Source organism: Palaemon carinicauda, chromosome 1 (genome assembly GCF_036898095.1).
Source record: "Palaemon carinicauda isolate YSFRI2023 chromosome 1, ASM3689809v2, whole genome shotgun sequence".
Lineage (NCBI taxonomy): Eukaryota > Metazoa > Arthropoda > Malacostraca > Decapoda > Palaemonidae > Palaemon > Palaemon carinicauda.
In genome coordinates this window covers 73,391,964-73,410,121 of record NC_090725.1, presented here as the reverse complement: position 1 = coordinate 73,410,121, position 18,158 = coordinate 73,391,964, and the positions used below count along the sequence as shown (strand labels likewise).

Below are 18,158 nucleotides of genomic sequence, written 5' to 3'. Positions count from 1 at the left end.
TCTGTTTTGGTTACAGCTCTCCTTCCGCGAGTGTAAGTGGTTGTGAGGGCACGTGCCTATTGTGTAATTCTTTTTCCTTTTCCTCGGGATTCCTCTTCGGAGCCTTCCCGGGGGAATGAATGTGTACTAATATTATTTGTTTTATTTTTTTACAGTTACCGATCTAGTTCGTTTCTGTAATATAGCAACGGTGTGAGCTGTCTGGTTGAGTCCTGGGGATTCGGCTGTTGCTGCCTCCCCCTTGTATTGTCGTCAGGGGCGTGTCTCCTACTGGTAGTACTCCCGTGTCGACGGACAGCTCTCCAGTTCATTTTAGAACAGTCAGGAGGCTTGCCTCCTTGGGCGGATAACTTTCCTTCCGAGGGAAGTTTTTTCCTGTCCAGGCTTGAGCTTTTCCTCTTTTGGGGGGTTCTTCTCTTGCCTTTTTTTTTTTCGTGCGACTATGCTCTTGGTGCTGAGCGGTCGCACCTGCAGTTTCGCTCAAGGGGCTGGGCAACTGCAGGATCTCCTCTTCGGAGGATTGCCCCTTTTAGGTCACTGGCTGACCAGTCTCTTCCACGAAGTGTTTCTCTTTCGTTCGCGAGAGAGTACACTCATAGAGACTCCTCTTCGGAGGTTTCTTCTGTTGCTGTTGCTGTTGGCCTCCCTCGCCGTAAGGCCCTCCGTCCGCCTCGTCGTAAGGGCCTCTCATCTCCCTATAAGGGTGCTTGAGGCGCCTTTTTGAATCTCCGTTTGCAGCCTACAACTTCTTTTTCTCGATCTTCCGTCTTGGTGCAGATGGACAGCAGTCTAATCTCGTCTTCCGACGGGCAACGGTCTTCCCGACGGACAACGGTCTTCCCGACGGACAGCGGTCTTCCGACGGACATCAGTCTCCCGGCGGACAACGATCCCTTCGGGGCAAAGGGTTGCCCCCACGGGGGTTCTTCCCTTGCGTGTCAGGGTTTCCCTGCGCGCCCTTCTGTTCGTCAGCGCTCTCCTGTTCGTCAGCGCTTTCAAGATGATCTTCCCTGCAGTTCCTGTTACGTGCCCTGTGCGCCCACGTTCGCCCTCGCGATCTAGAACTTAGGTTCAGGTCGGGGTCAAGGACTCTTCTTCTTTGCGCGGGCTTCCACGCGTAGCCTTCTGCTCGTCAGCGATCATCAGCTCGTCAGCGATCATCAGCTCGTCAGCGATCATCAGCTCGTCAGCGATCATCAGCTCGCCAGCGATCGTCAGCTCGTCAGCGATCATCAGCTCGCCAGCGATCGTCAGCTCGTCAGCGATCATCAGCTCGCCAGCGATCTCCGGATCGCCCACGTGTGTTACAGCTGGCACGCCAACGTTCTCCAACACTTCTGAAGGAACATGGTTCGCCAGCTACTAGCTCAACTGCGGATGCTGATCGCCATCGCGCGACCCTCAACTGCAGATGCTGATCGCCATCGCGCGACCCTCAACTGCGGATGCTGATCGCCATCGCGCGACCCTCAACTGCGGATGCTGATCGCCATCGCGCGACCCTCAACTGCGGATGCTGATCGCCATCGCGCGACCCTCAACTGCGGATGCTGATCGCCATCGCGCGACCCTCAACTGCGGATGCTGATCGCCATCGCGCGACCCTCAACTGCGGATGCTGATCGCCATCGCGCGACCCTCAACTGCGGATGCTGATCGCCATCGCGCGACCCTCAACTGCGGATGCTGATCGCCATCGCACAACCCTGAACGATTGCCCGCTTCGCATGCTGCTCCTCATCGCACAACCCTGAACGATCGCCCTCTTGCGGATGCTGATCACCATCGCACCCTTTCACGCGATCATTCACCTGCGCATACTGCTCGCCATCGCACAACCCTGAACGATTGCCCGCTTCGCATGCTGCTCCTCATCGCACAACCCTGAACGATCGCCCTCTTGCGGATGCTGATCACCATCACACCCTTTCACGCGATCATTCACCTGCGCATGCTGCTCGCCATCGCACAACCCTGAACGATTGCCCGCTTCGCATGCTGCTCCTCATCGCACAACCCTGAACGATCGCCCTCTTGCGGATGCTGATCACCATCGCACCCTTTCACGCGATCATTCACCTGCGCATGCTGCTCGCCATCGCACAACCCTGAACGATTGCCCGCTTCGCATGCTGCTCCTCATCGCACAACCCTGAACGATCGCCCTCTTGCGGATGCTGATCACCATCGCACTCTATCACGCGATCATTCACCTACACATGCTGCTCGCCATCGCTTACCGCCAGCGATCTTCTTCACCTACGCGGCAGCACGATCCCTCGCCGTCACGCCCATTCGCCTGCGCGCCCGCGCGATCGCTCGCCTGCGCGCCCGCGCGATCGCTCGCCTGCGCGCCCTCGCGACCGCTCGCCTGCGCGCCCTCACGACCGCTCGCCTGCGCGCCCGCGCGACCACTCGCCTGTGCGCCCGCGCGACCACTCGCCTGTGCGCCCGCGCGACCATTCGCCTTTGCGCGACCGTTCGCCCTCGCGCGACCATAGTTCGCGGCGAATTCCACAGCCGGTGGTAGCAGCAGGGACGCGTGCTCCTAGGCGGCACTCGGGATCACCTCCATCCAAGCACAGGTTGGTAGTGCAGGACGAAGACAGGTCAGTACAGCATTCTTCCCACCTTCTTTTCAGGCAGGAACCGTCGTGTCCTCTCCAAAGGATCGCCCGATCCCTTTCACCTTAGCGAGGATTTCGGACTCTGTGTCCTTGGAGCAGCAGACATGGTTTGATCCGCTGGCACGGGCGTTAATGAGGTTTATGAAACCAGCACTCACCGGCCAGGGTAACAAACCAGCGGCTGTCTCTCCTACGCTGAAGAGAAAGAGAGGAGTGGACTTCGTGGTGACTTCCCCCAGGGCGAAGTTGGTTCCCAAGAGGTCGGTCTCGAGGGTCCCCTCTCCTGCACGAGTACTCTCTCCTTCTCCCGCCCTGGAAGGATTTTTGGCGGGGGGGCTTTCCGTTGAAGATTTCTCCATCGGACAAGGGGTGACTGCTTACCTCTTCCTCTGGGAGCTTACCAGGTTCTTTCCCTCCTCGGTTACGGCCCGAGGTTTGGTTCAAGGAAGCTACAGGAAGATCAAGGGTACTTTCCTCCTCTCGAGCTCAGGCACCTTGGCCTTTCGTCGTTAAGTATCTACTTGCGGACAAGCTCGATGTTGTACCATCTGGACGCACTGACTGAAGGCTTCCTTCGGGTGTCTCATCTGTGGAGGTCAACGACCTCAGACACCCTTCCATCCTTGAGAAGAGTTTTGTCTTTGCCCAAGGACAGAGACTTAAACATCTGCTGTGCGGAGTAAATCGACTTCCGGTTTCACTCCTCCAAGGCGCTTTCTTCCAGACTCTGCAGGGCTCCAGCTCCCTTTTCTTTCAACCACGTCGGCCTAAGTTATCGGCTACGACAACTGGGACAAGGTGTCCAATTGCAGTTTCCTCCTGTCAGGAACAGATGGCACGGAAGACTCCCCCGGGGGGGCATAGTCCTAAAAGGAGTTCACGAACTCTAGGATTGCAGGTTTTTTCGCTGGGAGGATGCTTAAGGTTACTCATCCGAATGACAGCTTCCCGATGCCCATTCCCGCACAATCTCTGTGAGTAGCCAAGGATATCGCGCCTGCCGTCTCTGTCAGCGAATTCAGTGTCTCTGAACCTCTATGCCATAGCATCAGCAGAGTTGCCCGGTTGGGCAGAATGATCCATACCTTAGGCGAAGGTCTTCCTTAGGATCATCGACGGCTTCACCCCCGGCCCCCTCAGTCGATCCTTTCTTGTAAGGAAGGATCTGAGAGGGGACGTCCATAGTCGACCTCTCAGCCCTGATCAAGTTTGTCGAACAAACTTCGGCCAGCGTAGACCAGCAGAATCGATCAGACTGGTAACGAGGCGACAGGACTCCTTTAACCCTGGATCGGAAGGACGGGTACTTTCAGTTTCCATTCCATCCATCTTCCAGGGTGCTCGTCGAATTCAGCCTAAACTGCAAGTATTCCTGCTTATGATGCAGTGTGGCTATCCCGCCGTGGCATAGCAGGTTTGTTTCCCCAGAGAACTCTCCCTGCCTTCCTCTTGGCCGCTCAGGTGCAGACTTCCGCCTCCTCTGCTGTTTGGAGGGCTGGTCAACTCCGGTAGGCTCGGGTTTCGACCTGATTCAGCGCCGGGAAAAGCTTCCGAATGCTGACCATGAGTGTGGGCTCATGGTATTTTGCTTGGAGCCTTCTCTTCCTCTGCCTCAACATCTGGAGTATCTGGCCATGATATTGAGTCAACCGCCTTACCACGTTGGAAACCCCGCTTCTCGTCCGTCCAGCGAGGTTAAGCAACGTCGGTACTTGGATGGGTGACCACCTGGGGACGCCAGATTCTGTTACCACATCCTCCGAGCCTTCCTTTCGGTTCACCGTGGCAAGACTGAGGAGAGTCGCAGTACCTGTTCTCAGTCAAGCAGAGTTTTCAGCCCTACCTTGGAACGTTTCCTAGTTCTTCTTTCCTCATTGACCCGTTTATAGTCCGAACGGTCGCCTCAGGATAAGTTCCATGTGGGGCGATCCAAGTTCCGGTGGCTTCAGGCAATGTTTAACCGGACTCCCTGGCCCTATGGGACCAGCGGAACTATTAAACCTGCAATGGGTGTTGACCTATGGAGCCTCTTGATGGTAGTGGATATTCTCGTCCTTTCCCCACATTCTTGATGCGGTTCTCGGACTCGTCAAAGGAAAGGGGGGGGGGGGGGGGGCATGTTCCGGTCCAGGCCTATGGTCAAGACCTGAAGGATACCTCTCCATCATTCAGGCAGGCTTAAGGGCCTTAGTCTGGCCCCTCTTCAGATCCTACCGCTCCTGCCAAGTCGCCCCGTTGCGTGTCGACTTCATGCTAACCAGCAGGGGACGCATTTTCACACCTTCACATCTTGCAGTAGAGATATCGGGATGATTGAGATTCTCTCAATTCCACCATCGGCTCTCTCATTCCAGGCAGGGGAATGTTTCTCTCAGACTATCCGAGCAGAGCCTCATAGAGAGAGTGTACCTAGGGGTCTTTGACCTTGGGTAACCAGCAAGTGCTGGTCTGGGGGACCTGATCGCGACAGCTTGGAACCTCAAGCTTCCGCTAGTTTTCCCCCCAGTCTCAGACCCCGAGACTCTGGCAAGATGCATTCCGGTGATGGTGGGACAACTTCGACGCCTGCGTCTTCCCTCCTTTTTGTCTGCGGACAATGGGTCTCAACAAAACCAGGTTGTCTGTCAACCTTTCAATGGGAGAGCTCCACTGGGACTATGTGCAGAACGGTTTCTGGACCCTCTGCTTCCCCTGACGGAACTCCCGGGAGAGCTTCTCCCACGGCGCAGACTACTCAAGCAACCACACTGCGACATCTCTCCCGAACCGGGGCGTCGCTTCGGCTTCATGCCTGGAGACACTACGCTTCCTCCTCTAGAAGAGACAACCCGCTACAGTCGCGGTACGGAGGTCGCGTCATCTGCGATAGTCATCCACAGGGGTCTCCCAGGCAAAGTGAAGAGTCTAAGGTGGTTGGTGCCGTGGGAGATATACTTCTTCCCGTGAGGCCTCTTCTCCAGCAATAACGGTCTTATTGCCTTTCGGCGGGAGGAAACTCCTTTCCGCTCTTGGCAATGAAGCCTGTCGCTCAGCCTTTCCCTGACCTTCAGGCTTAAAGGAATAACTTTTTCCTGCCCTAGTCGGAGGAAGACCTCCAACTTGGAGCATGGCTCGGACTTTTAGTCCTTTAAGAGATCTTCTCAAGACCCTTTTACGACAGGCCTCGGATTGTATTCCGCCCTGGGTCTTCTGCTCACTCTGGCCACGGCCAGTGTGTGAGCAATCTTCTTGGTCTCTTACTACTCCCCCCCTTTCTAAGGAAGAGGGGAAGGCAACATTCAGGCTCGCTCCTGAGTTGTTGGCTAGACTCAGAATCTGAGGGTCCCGACCCTTCGGTCCGATTCATTCAAGATTTTGAGTCTCCATTCTGTGTCTGATGTCCCAAGACCTTCTCTTTCTTGCCAGTACAGGAATCGAGAGGTTAGCGCTGGGAACAGCTGCAGTTTGGCCTCAGTTGCAGCCGATTTGGGAACACGAGGAGGACATGGGGGGAGAGTCACCAGTATACCTCTTCAGCCCGGACTCAAGGACATTCATCTCGACCTGTCTTCAGACCCTCCCCCGTCACGTCGCCCTACAGCACGATGTTGGATACATCGCAACGTCCCTCGCCTTCGAGTAATACTACTCTGTGACGCAGGTGCTACAAGCTGGAGTCTGGAAGCGTCTGATGACCTTCGCAGCCCGCTTCCTGCAGGGCGTGACCCACAGGAGTCTCGATACGTTTTCTATCGCTCTGTGGTGGCTACACAACAGCTGGTCTAACCTCAGGCTCCTTTTTGGACAGGTAGCAGAAGGTTGAGGGCATTGTTATCAGGTTTTAGTCTGCATGAACGAAAGAAGTATGTCTGGCCCTTACTTCTTTCTTCATCATCCCCTCTACGGGGAAGCAGCATCCTGGTCTCTGCATAGCTGACCTCGAACCTCTGCAGGTAAACCATGCTTCCTTGTGTTCCGAGTATTGAGTCAATACTGTCGCGTCCCCCATACCCTGACGAGGTGGTATTGGGAACGTCTTAACCCAGAGTTCCTTCTGGAACTCCAGGTCAACTGCCTAAGACGGGTCACACTTCTTCCTTCACACACAAGCTTACGTAGGCCACATGGTTCCTTGCGGTGCAAGGAACTTGTGAGGTGCAGGGACTCCTTTTCTCGAGTGCGACTCACTCGGATTCTGAGTCCCCGGGTAAAGCCAAAGCCAGTATGGCTGGGGACTTTCCACCCTTCCTAAGGGATAAGTCACCCTTTGTAAATAGCGTGGTTTGTATTTCGGTTACGGAACAAATGACAAATTCGAAGATAATTTGTATTTTTCCTAACCATACAAACCTTAGCTATTTACACATATTTGCCCGCCAGCCCTGTCCCCCAAGACAAGTCCTACCTCTAAGTGAAAGTGAGTATTCACCTGTGTGTGAGGGGGAGGAGGGGTAGCTAGCTACCACTCCCCTACCCCCCCGCTAACTAGCGCGGGGGTAATACACCCTCGTTAAATTCTAATGGCTCGCCATTTCAGCTACGCTAAAAGTAATACCCTTTGTAAATAGCTAAGGTTTGTATGGTTAGGAAAAATACAAATTATCTTCGAATTTGTCATTTCACTATGTATTGTAAGGGTAAGTAACTCAGGGGAGCATGAGGTAGACATACCTCAAGCCTTGCCTAAAAGTGTGTGACAATTTAGTGTCTACTAACTTTTTTATAAATTAATTTAGACTTTGCATGCTGGATCAACCTATATAACCTTGATTTGCAAAGAAAAAGGATGAGGGAGGTGGTCTACACATCCGAAGATGATTTTGAAGGATTATATTTAGTCAAAAGGATGTTGGCCTCAGTTAAACATAGTTTATGTATCCATTGTTATACTAGTCATGCTTTAATGTGGGCTAGAAGTGTTTCAGCTCCTCGAGTATTTTCAGAATAGTTTAAGAATAATTTAGAAGCAGGAAAGTCTCTTGCTTTGCAAAGAAATAACGTTTTGTGTGAACCACTTTACATGTGAGTTCTTATTCTTCCAGCGATCAGTATAATGCCTAAGGCCTTCGTGCCATGAAAGGTCTGATCTGCAGCTCTCTAAGTTAGTTGCTAATGAAGATAGCCTTCGCTTTGAGGTTGCAAGGAAATTTTTCCTACTGCTGAGGGTTTGCATGTTGGAGGCAAGGAGATTGTGAGAGTAATTATTTCCCTGTACGCATAGTTTGTTATGGCTGGTCTCCAGCCCCTCAACTATCTGCCTTCTTCATTGAGTGCTAATGTTTTTTGGCACTAGATTTCTCATGACTCGATTCTTGTATCAAACTTCAAAAGTCAGAGGAAACTCATGCCACTGCTGCCTGCAAATTCAGCTATACTGTGTTGGCCCCTAAGCACCTCTGGATCACTCCACTATTAGACCAATAGCACATAAAAATTGTTCTACGATCACACCAGTAGTGTTGTGTGTTATGGAATCTTGACAATCGCAGTAACGATTACGTCCATATCGCTTCTGAATTTTGCACACCTAGCTCCTCTGTTACTTGTTCCATTGAATCACACCAATTACACTTTATGTCAATTGTGCCTGTTGATTCTATCACTAATTAATCCTGCTAGTAATTCTCTTGATAATTGTACTACCTGTAATGTGTCTAGTGCTTCTAGAGCTTATGGGTCCTGCACATGTTGCTCCTATGTTATTCCTTGAATCTACTGTCAATTATGAGGGGAATTGTTAGTTAATGATAGGAGGAATCTTTCTTGAGGTTCTCGTAACCGTAGGTGGGTATCGCAGATCCGTTGGAAGCTACCAAGCGGACGTCGGCAGACGTAGAAAGGCTACGTCGTGTTCTGAAAAGTTCCCTTGGCAAAAGAGAACGACAAGCACCCGTGTCTACCAAAAATCGCACACCTGTTCCTGCATCATGTAAAAAGAAAAGATTAGAAACACGGGAGGCCACCGCCACGAGCGATGGCCTACTTACACGTTTTTTGGCCACTGATAATCCTTGGCACATTTCTTTTCGGTTGCCCCAAATCTGTTGTGGTAGTAGCAAAACTGCGGCGGATTGGAGGCAGTAAGTGGCTGTAGAAGTCGTTTGTTGGGGCGCGAGTGAGTGGTGGGTGGTGGGTGGCTTTGTCGCCGCTTCGGCTCGTCACGGGGTAGGCGTGTATATCCTACGGCATTCACGTCGGCTTCGGTTGACGTTGAATAGGCGTCCTCTTCGTCAGGAGTGGAGGCGTTGATGGAGGTCTTGAAGTGGCTGTCCATAAGGGCGTCTGCTTTGGTCATCAAGTCCTTTAGGGGTAAACTATCGACATCAGGTATGGCAGCGCGTACAGGTTCGGGTAAACGGCGTATCCACAGGGCACGAAGTAGGTTCACCTCACGAGGTGAGCCGTCTGTGGAAGGTTGCAGGCGAGCGATACTGCTCATTTCCCTGAGGGCCAGCGAAGCCCTTTGGTCCCCTCCCCCATCGGTTGTTGAGAGAGCTGAAAAAGCTTTGCTATATGGCTGGTGACGGCGAGTACTGCTGCAGAAGGTATGTTTTGAGGGCGTCATATGCTATTGGGGTGTCTCCTTGTTCACAAAGCCAGTCGGATATTTCCGGGAAGGTGTCCTCGGGTATCGCTGCGAGAACATAATCTGCTTTGGTGGTTGAGCGAGTCACGCCCTTGATGCAAAACTGGACTTCTGTGCGCTGAAACCAAGCAAACACCTCTCCGCTGGCGAATGACGAAAGTTTCAATGGGGCAGCGGCAGCGGGAACTTCCGTTGAGTCTGCCATAGTACCAACGACGGAGGGGCGAGAGAGGGTGGAAGGCGGGAGGAGCGAGTCGACTTCGGGGGTCACCAATGTAACGAGCCGAGAGAAGGTTGTGACTCAAAGGCAGGATGAAAGCAACTGAGTAACTTTATTACTGAATACATGCCTTTATATACAAAAACTCAATGCAACAGGAAATTTCCTGTTCAACCGACACCGCACCGGTTAACAGTTAACGGTGAGAAAAACAGACACATCATTTCAGGTTCAATGCAACAGGGAATTTCCTGTTCAACTGACACCGCACCGGTTAACAGTTAACGGTGAGAAAAACATATATGTTATCTCAGGTCCTTGTTAGTGCGAGGGGAGAGCGAAGATACAAGCATAATATATACACAAAATGAAATGTCGTTACTATGTACGATCGTGTGACACACGGTTGGTACACAGGTTATCGGCACTTGCCGTTTGCCAGGTCATCGGCACTCGCCAATTTGCTGTTCACCAGGTTATCAGAACTCACCAACTCGCTGTTCGCCAGCTACTCGGAGAGGATCTCCCTCTCATTCTCCAGCACGCAAGCGCCGGTTGCCAGGCATAGATCATCATTCACCAATCTTAGACCGTAAGTCTGCTGTTCCTTACAGGTCGTCTCGTGAGCACCGATCTCCAACGCAGATGTCCAGGACATCACGCTTCAAGGACGACTCCCGACGATCCTCTCCCTCAGGAGGACCCAGCTTTTTAAAAACCTAAGCAATTAAGGGGTCCTGTTCCGTTCCCCCTCAAAAGGGAGCCATCGAGGTTGCAGCTGTCCTCATTCGTCTGTTAGTCGTAAGTTGATCTAGGTAGGAATCCTATTCCATCCTTTCAAAGACCTCCAGCATCCATCCTCTCAGGGGAGCTGTCGGCCAGCTACTCATTCGGCAAGGAACCTTGGTTCAATGCCCTTGTCAGAGAAGTACACCAGGTGTTTGGGAGAGCGGTCCCACAACAGCAGCCATCTAGTACACATAGGATTCCTCTATAGAGGTCAACCCCTACGCCTGCTGACCCCAGACCTAAGTCTATGGTTCCACCCCCTCTGGTTCCTTCAAGATCTTTCATCTCTCCTTGAAAGAGGAAGCAAGAGGGGTGGAAGTGCAGGATTCCTCTCTGATCAAGCTGACACTTGTGTGAACATCGAAGCGTAGGGTGAGCTTCAATGTCCCCACTCCTCCACGGGTAGGCATCTTCCATCGTGTCCTGAGCCAGAATTCTCCCTCTCTCAGAGAGGAGTCTCTGGCAGGGTCTTTCCGTCCCTCTCCCATCGAGATGGTTACCCCGGAGCAATGACTAGTATCCAAGCCTTTACCAGCTGATGTCGCTTCCTCAGCAAGAGAAGGACACAAGGAGGAACGATCCGAGACCTTCACTCCTGGAGGAATACCTTCTGTGCCGTAAGAAGTCGAAGGATATCAAGACTGTTCCCAAGTCTAAAGCTAGGACTTTGAGGCCGTCTCAAGAGAAGCCTAGACAATCTTCACTGACCCTGGAGGATCGTCAGCAAGTTATACCCATCCTGTTAGGGAGATTTCATTCACAGGTCCCACAAAATGAGGTACCGAGACAGGAACTCAACTCTGGATGGTTCCTCTCTGTTCAGACTGGAAGACGTCGAGCGGGCGGCGGAGAGATGGAGGAATTCCAACGAGGACTCTCTTCTACATGGTGCCTTGACGTCTCATCACTATAAACCTCAGCCACTGCAGAAAGAACATTAGCAAGTGCCAAAACCGCTGAGGAGTAGAACAGCAGCTACGACAGCAACAAACAAGTTGTCGAAAAAGCCCTTTCTAGCCAAATAGCAAAAGGTTCCCAAGTCCTCATGTAGAGGTAAGAGTTCGGGGGGCGGCGGGGGGTCGAGCTGCACCTGGTAGGACGGACAATCCTCCCACTTGTCTACCAGTGGGGGGATGCCTGGATCACTGCTTGCAGAGGTGGCTGCAGTTTGAGCCGAACCCTTGACAATTTCCGCGATTCGTTAAGGGTATCGCGGGAAACTCTCCCTCCACTGACCAAGGATCCAGTTTCATCGAACTCCTATGCAAAGGGATCTGCAAAGATGCTTACCTTCTGGGCCAAAATCTAGATCATGTTGGAGAAGGGTGCTTTCCAAGAGGTCCTTGACGACTCCCCAGGCTTCTTCAGTCGACTCTTGTGAAAAAGGCATCTGGAGGCTGGAGACCAGTCATTGACCCCTGAGCTCTGAACAAGTTTTCAAGCAAACTCCGTTCAGCATGAAGAGGACAGATAAGGTTAGACAAGTGGTAAGACCACAGGACTTCATGTGGACACTGGACTTGAAGGACGCATACTTCCAGATCCTAATTTATCTGTGTTCAAGGAAGTATCTAAGGATCATTGTCAACAACAAGAAATAACAGTTGAAGGTGCTGTGCTTTGGTATTTCCATAGCTCCTCAGGTTTTCACGAGAGTATTCGCCCTAGTATCACCCTGGGCTCACAAAATCGGCATCCGTCTCCTGAGATATCTGGACTATTGGCTGATTCTGGCAGAGTCGATGGCAACCCTTCTTCAGCACTGAAACAAACTTCTGGAGCTTTGCCAAGATCTGGGGATCATAGTAAATCTCAATAAGTCATCTCTGACCTCTTTTCAACAACTGGTATAATTAGGTATGAGCATTAATACTGGTCAACTGAAAGTCTTCTCATCAGATGACAGGTTAGTGAGGCTGAGGAAGGTAGCAAGACCATTCCTCAGATGAGAAGAACTCCCAGCCCAAAGGTAGTTGTGTTTCCTAGGTCCCTTAGCATCATTGGTTTGTCTAGTCCCCATTGTCCTCCTCAGGATCTGATCTCTCTAATAGCGGCTGAAGTCCAGGGGGAATCAGTCTAGCGATTCTCCGGACTTTCTAGTTCCCATAAGACTAGAAGAGCAGACGGACTTCAGATGGTGGGGGACAGAAGAGAACCTCTGCACGGGTGTCGACCTTCTTGTCTTCCCCCCGGATTTTATGTTCTTTTCAGATGCATCAAAAAAATGGTCCGGGGGCCCACATGTTGCACCACAACCTCAGGCCTGTGGTCAGAGTCTGAAGGATACCAGCACGTAAATCTCTTGGAGATGAGGGCAGCCTATCTAGCCCTCCAACAGCTCCAGTAGTTCCTGGCAGGCCACTCTGTGGTGTTTATGAGCAACAACACCACAGTAGTGGCTTACATCAACAAACAAGGTAGTACCTTTTGAAGCCCCTATGCCATCTAGTAGTAGAGATACTGAGATGGGCATAAGACAGCTCCGTTTCCCTATCAGCACGCTTCATTCTGGGGAAAAGGAATGTGCTAGCAGACAACCTGATCAGAGCGACTTAGTGGGCTCCAAGTGGTCTTTGAATTGTCTAGTAGCCATCAAATTCCTGACTTTTTAGGGTTTCCCGATTGTGGACTTGTTTGCGACGTTCCTGAATTTCAGGGTCCCACTTTATTGCTCCTCAGTCCCTGATTCCCAAGCTCTCTGGCAAGATGTATTCCAACAGTGATGGGACAACATTTACGTTTACACGTTTCCCCTGTTCTGTCTGATGAGAAGAGTATTCAAGACGAGAGCATCCAGCAATCTCTCAATGACCCTCGTAACTGCTAGGGCATCACGCAGAATGGTACGCAGACTTTCTGCAGCCCTTAACAGAGCTTCCAAGAGAACTACCTCCACGACATGATCTACTCAATCAGGCACATGCAAACATCTTCCACAAAGTCATATCTTGGCTACGACTTCATGCCTGGGGACTTTCCAGCACCTCCTAACTCCTCACTCATGGAGAATAATCAGCATTCATGGTCCTCTGCAAAGTCATCTGCAGGTAAACCATTTTCTCTTGTATAACCTGGTATTGTTTAAATACTTGTTGCGTCCCTATACCCTAACGAGGGGGTATTGGGTATTGTCTCGATAACTTCTCAAGATTCCTATGACTCTGGAGAACTCTTACCTAGACAGTCATATTGCTAGTATCACAAGCACATAGCTTGTGTAGGCCACGGATCATGCATAGCACAATTTTAGCGAGGTGTAGGGTTTCCACCAATTGTGTGTGGAGCACATAAAGGTGAAAACCCCTAGTTAAAGGCAAAAAGCCAGTTGGCATGGACTTCCACCCATCTAAAGGGTAAGTCATCCCCCTTTAAATACCGTTGGTTTGTATCTAGTGACGGAACAAATGACAAATTTGGAAATAATTTGTATTTTTTCCTAACGATACAAACCTGTAGCTATTTATACAAATTGGCCTCCCAGCACCTGTGCCCCTTGAAGTCCTACCTACAAGCAGTGAGTGAGCGGGGTAACAGCTACCAGCCCCCTCCTTGCTAACTATCGGGTGGAGGGTTAAGCCTCGCTGAAAGTCTAATGGCTTGTTTTTCGGCTTCGCCGAAAGTAATATCCCCTATAGATAGCTACAGGTTTGTATCATTAGAAAAAAATACAAATTACTTCCAAATTTGTCATATTTCTTTGTTTTTTTATTGTTTATTTTTTATTTTGTGATGGAGTTAGAGGCCGAGTTATTTTACTTTACGGTGGTTAAGTCTGTGCTTTGACTTCTTTAGAGAGGTACTGTACTTTTAACTAGCCCTTGTTTTGTTAGATAAAGGGAGTCCTGGGCTTTGCAGGTCTTCTCAACATTTTAGTGGAATTAGAGTAATAGTTGGGATGCCTCTACCATTCTCAGATTTCCTTCCAAACGATATGGTATTCACTTCAATGAATATTGGGTAATAATTATTAAGTTAAGATAGAACTTGATTCATTACTTAACCAACATTCTTTGGATCCCACCCTTCATCTAGTGAAACAAACAAGAATGATGGTTTCAAGATGGTAGCTTATTGTAGCCATTTTATGTAGGAGCAGTTCTCAGTGTTAGGTAGGAAGACTAGTCATACAAACCCACTACTGGACTTGTAATCGTAATTTTTAGTTTGTCAGTGAAGCTGTGAAATGATATGTTTTAAGTTTTATTTGAAAAATCTGTTTTTGTTGCTCCTATAAGGTTGTCATGTAGGTACTGTATTAACATTTTAATCAAGAATAAATGAATGAGACTGGACATCCAAGTAAGAATTTAAGAATAAAGTAAATTAGTTAATTTGTTTTCCTATTTATTGAAGATGATTATATACACTGTTCTTTCCAGTTAACTTCAACCAAGCCTTATCTGCGTAAGAAAGCTGTGCTTCTTCTCTACAAGATATTTTTGAAGTTCCCAGAAGCACTAAGGCCGGCTTTTCCTCGTTTAAAAGAAAAACTGGAAGATCCTGACCCAGGGGTACAATCGGCAGCTGTAAATGTTATTTGTGAACTGGCAAGGAAAAACCCTAAGAACTATCTGAGCTTGGCACCAATTTTCTTCAAACTGATGACGACATCTACCAACAATTGGATGCTTATCAAAATCATAAAATTGGTGAGTTTTATTTGGTTCATCAAAAATTATATCTTTCACGATTTTTTTTTACATAAATACTGCACTGTCGTAAGGTGTTGAAGTTTCAATGTATTTGTTTTTTATTGTAATTCTGGTAGTATTTTGCATGAAAAGATTATGATTAACATTTGGTTATTTGTTTGTGGCATTCATTACCTTCTTGTTTTAATAAAGAAAAAAAATTATTTTTCATTTTGTTGTAGCATGGTATTGTGCGTACTAATTTTCAACTCTTTCGATGATTATTTCTATTTTTTCATATAACAACTTGGATTATGGTATAAGACAAATTTCCTAAGTTATATCACCAGTGAAAGGAAATTGTAGGTCATCTCAGTAAGCAGAGAATATTATATTTGTGGTATTTACTGTTGTTTCTTTGCTATGGAACCAGAGCACTTGAAGTCTGTGGTAATTAACCCTTTTACCCCCAGGGTATTTGGAAATTTCCAACCCTTAACCCCTGGGGTTATTTTTTTTCAAGCACATTTTGCAGTATATTTTTTTTTAAATTGCTCTAACAGCCTCAATTTTTGTCATAGAGAGGTCAGGTTGGTCTCATTCTCTTGGAAAATGCTTAAAGTTTCTCAAAAAATTATAAAAAATATGCAAAAAAAATGTTAAATAGTTTTTTGCAAGGACGTACCGGTACGTTCATGGGGTAAAGGGATGGGTTTTGTGAAACGTACCAGTACGTTCTTTGGGGGTAAAAGGGTTAAAATTTTAGGATACAAGTTAATATACACTGGGCAGTATCTGTAATAATTATGAGAAAAAATAGTCACTTTATATAAACTAAATCATCTTGCTTGTTGGTTAAAATCATGTATCTGTTGTATGCCTGGATTATCTGCATTGCCATAAAATTGTCTTAAGATCTGTATGCAGAGCGGATACTTCTACAGGATAAGAGAAGACTGTGGAATGTTTCATCCTATCAGTTACTCTGGTGAGAATATACTTATTCAGAATGATTCAACAAAATGGGGGAGGTTTGTCCTTTTGGGAATTTGATCATAGATTTGTTTGGGAACATCTACTTTTAATTATTCCTGCTACCTTTAGTTTATTCGTTCGACGCACCATATTCTAATATACAGTCTTAAGGGAAGATGAATTAATTGGGTTATTAGTGAAATTCGTAGCATTTGACTTAAAAACCTCTCTCTCTCTTTAATAATTAATTTACTATTACCAAAACCCATTTATATACACAGTAGAGAAATCACGGGATACTTATGTAATAAACAGGGCATTAACACTTTACACAAAGAAATGCATAATATGATGATAAACTCGTATCAACGTAAAAATACTCGAATACCTCGCACTCACTTGATATAGAGTAAACACTTCAGAAGGCTAAGTCACGTACATAGAAGGAAAAATACAAGAGAATCAATACTTTATCCATATTAATAATATAACTTTGCCCCTTTTGTAATATTAGTTAGTATAAACCGCCACTTGTCACTACAATTCCAGGAGACACACTGGTACGTACGAAACTAAGTAGCCAAGTAAACTTTTAAAAGGATCAAAACAGAACTTTGCACTTGTTAGAAAACCAAGGAGGATAAACGCAAAAACATCACACTTCCTGATCCAACCTACGCCGCCATCTATTGGTTGATCCGCGCATCTCAAGCAAAGACAAATTCAAATAAATCAAGTTGTAACATACCTCCCTCTTTAAAATCATCATTATAACCAATGAGGATAAACAAAAATTACAGTTATGAAAAATCTTATGCAACATGCATAATGAACTAATTGAACGACGGTGCCAAAGATTAATATCTAGATCAGGAATAAGAAATTTAATAGACTTTAAGTTTCTGTCCAACAAATTAAGCTGAGAATCAGCAGCTGAACACCAGACATGAGAACAATACTCAAAACAAGGCAGAATGAAAGAATTAAAACACTTCTTCAGAATAGATTGATCACCGAAAATCTTGTAAGACTTTCTCAATAAGCCAATTTTTTTGTGCAATTGAAGAAGACACAGACCTAATGTGTTTCTCAAAAGTAAATTTGCTGTCGAGAATCACACCTAAAATTTTAAAAGAGTCATACAAATTAAAAGAAACATTATCAATACTGAGATCCGGATGTTGAGGAGCCACCGTCTTTGACCTACTTATAGGATTCAACTTCATACCCCATAATTTGCACCATGCACTAATTCTAGCTAAATCTCTATTTAGGGATTCACCAACCCCAGATCTACATTCAGGGGATGGAATTGATGCAAAGAGAGTAGCATCATCTGCATATGCAACAAGCTTATTTTCTAGGCCAAACCACATGCCATGTGTATATAATATGAAAAGTAATGGAGCAAGAACACTACCCTGTGGAACATATTGATGTCAAATATAAGGAATCTTAATAGACGAAGTTAACAATGATAACCTATGAAAAATTGAAGTACAGTATACTATTTTTCATTAATACAAACCTTTTTTAATGTATGCTTGGGTATTAACCCTTTTACACCCAGGCTCTTTGGAAATTTCCAACCCTTAACCCCCAAGGGGTTATTTTTTCCCCAGTACATTTTGCAGTATATTTTTTTTAAATTGCTCTAACAGCCTTAATTTTTGTCATATAGAGGTCAGGTTGGTCTCATTCTCTTGGAAAATGCCTGAATTTTCTCAAAAAATTATCAAAAATATGAAAAAAAAAAAATTTTATAGCATTTTTTTGTAAGGACGTACCGGTACGTTCATGGGGGTAAAGGGATGAGTTTTGTGAAACGTACCAGTACGTCCTTTGGGGGTAAAAGGGTTAAATACCAATTCCCTGTAGCTAATACAAACTACCGTACTCTGGAAATAGATTTATATTTTTGTAAGGTACTTTACTGAAAATTGATGTATAACAGATAGCCTATACAGCACTAGGTGGGCTAAGCATCATGAATAATAACCTATTGGAATTTATGTAACACAATTTAGTATATGCTAGGTTATTAAATAATCATTGATTTTTATTGAAATGTGTAATAAATCACTAGTTTAAATGTATTAACCCAGTAAGCCATAGGCTGAGTTACCGCGAACGTCAGCAGTTTAAATATACTATATACATAAATTTCATATGGTTCAACATTGTTTTAGCTGTGTATGTCACAATTGATAAGTACATGTATCAGTACTATTAATGAAATTTAAAATAAAGCTTTCTTAATGAAGAGAATTAATATGTGAGATGTTGACAATGGGGTGTCATTTGTTTTTATTGTAAATAACTATTCACCATTAAGATTTTTTTTTATTCTA

At 47.0% G+C, this 18,158-nt stretch overlaps 1 protein-coding gene across 3 annotated transcripts in view; it reads left to right on the top strand.

Moving 5' to 3' along the window:
- Positions 1-18,158, top strand: part of g (adaptor-related protein complex 3, delta 1 subunit-like garnet) — a 229,698-nt gene that overhangs the window by 41,028 nt on the left and 170,512 nt on the right. For all 3 annotated transcript variants that reach the window (XM_068382137.1, XM_068382140.1, XM_068382127.1), the window contains exon 5: positions 14,581-14,850. In XM_068382137.1, the coding sequence (XP_068238238.1) occupies positions 14,581-14,850 (270 nt within the window). The remainder of the gene's footprint in view (positions 1-14,580; positions 14,851-18,158) is intronic.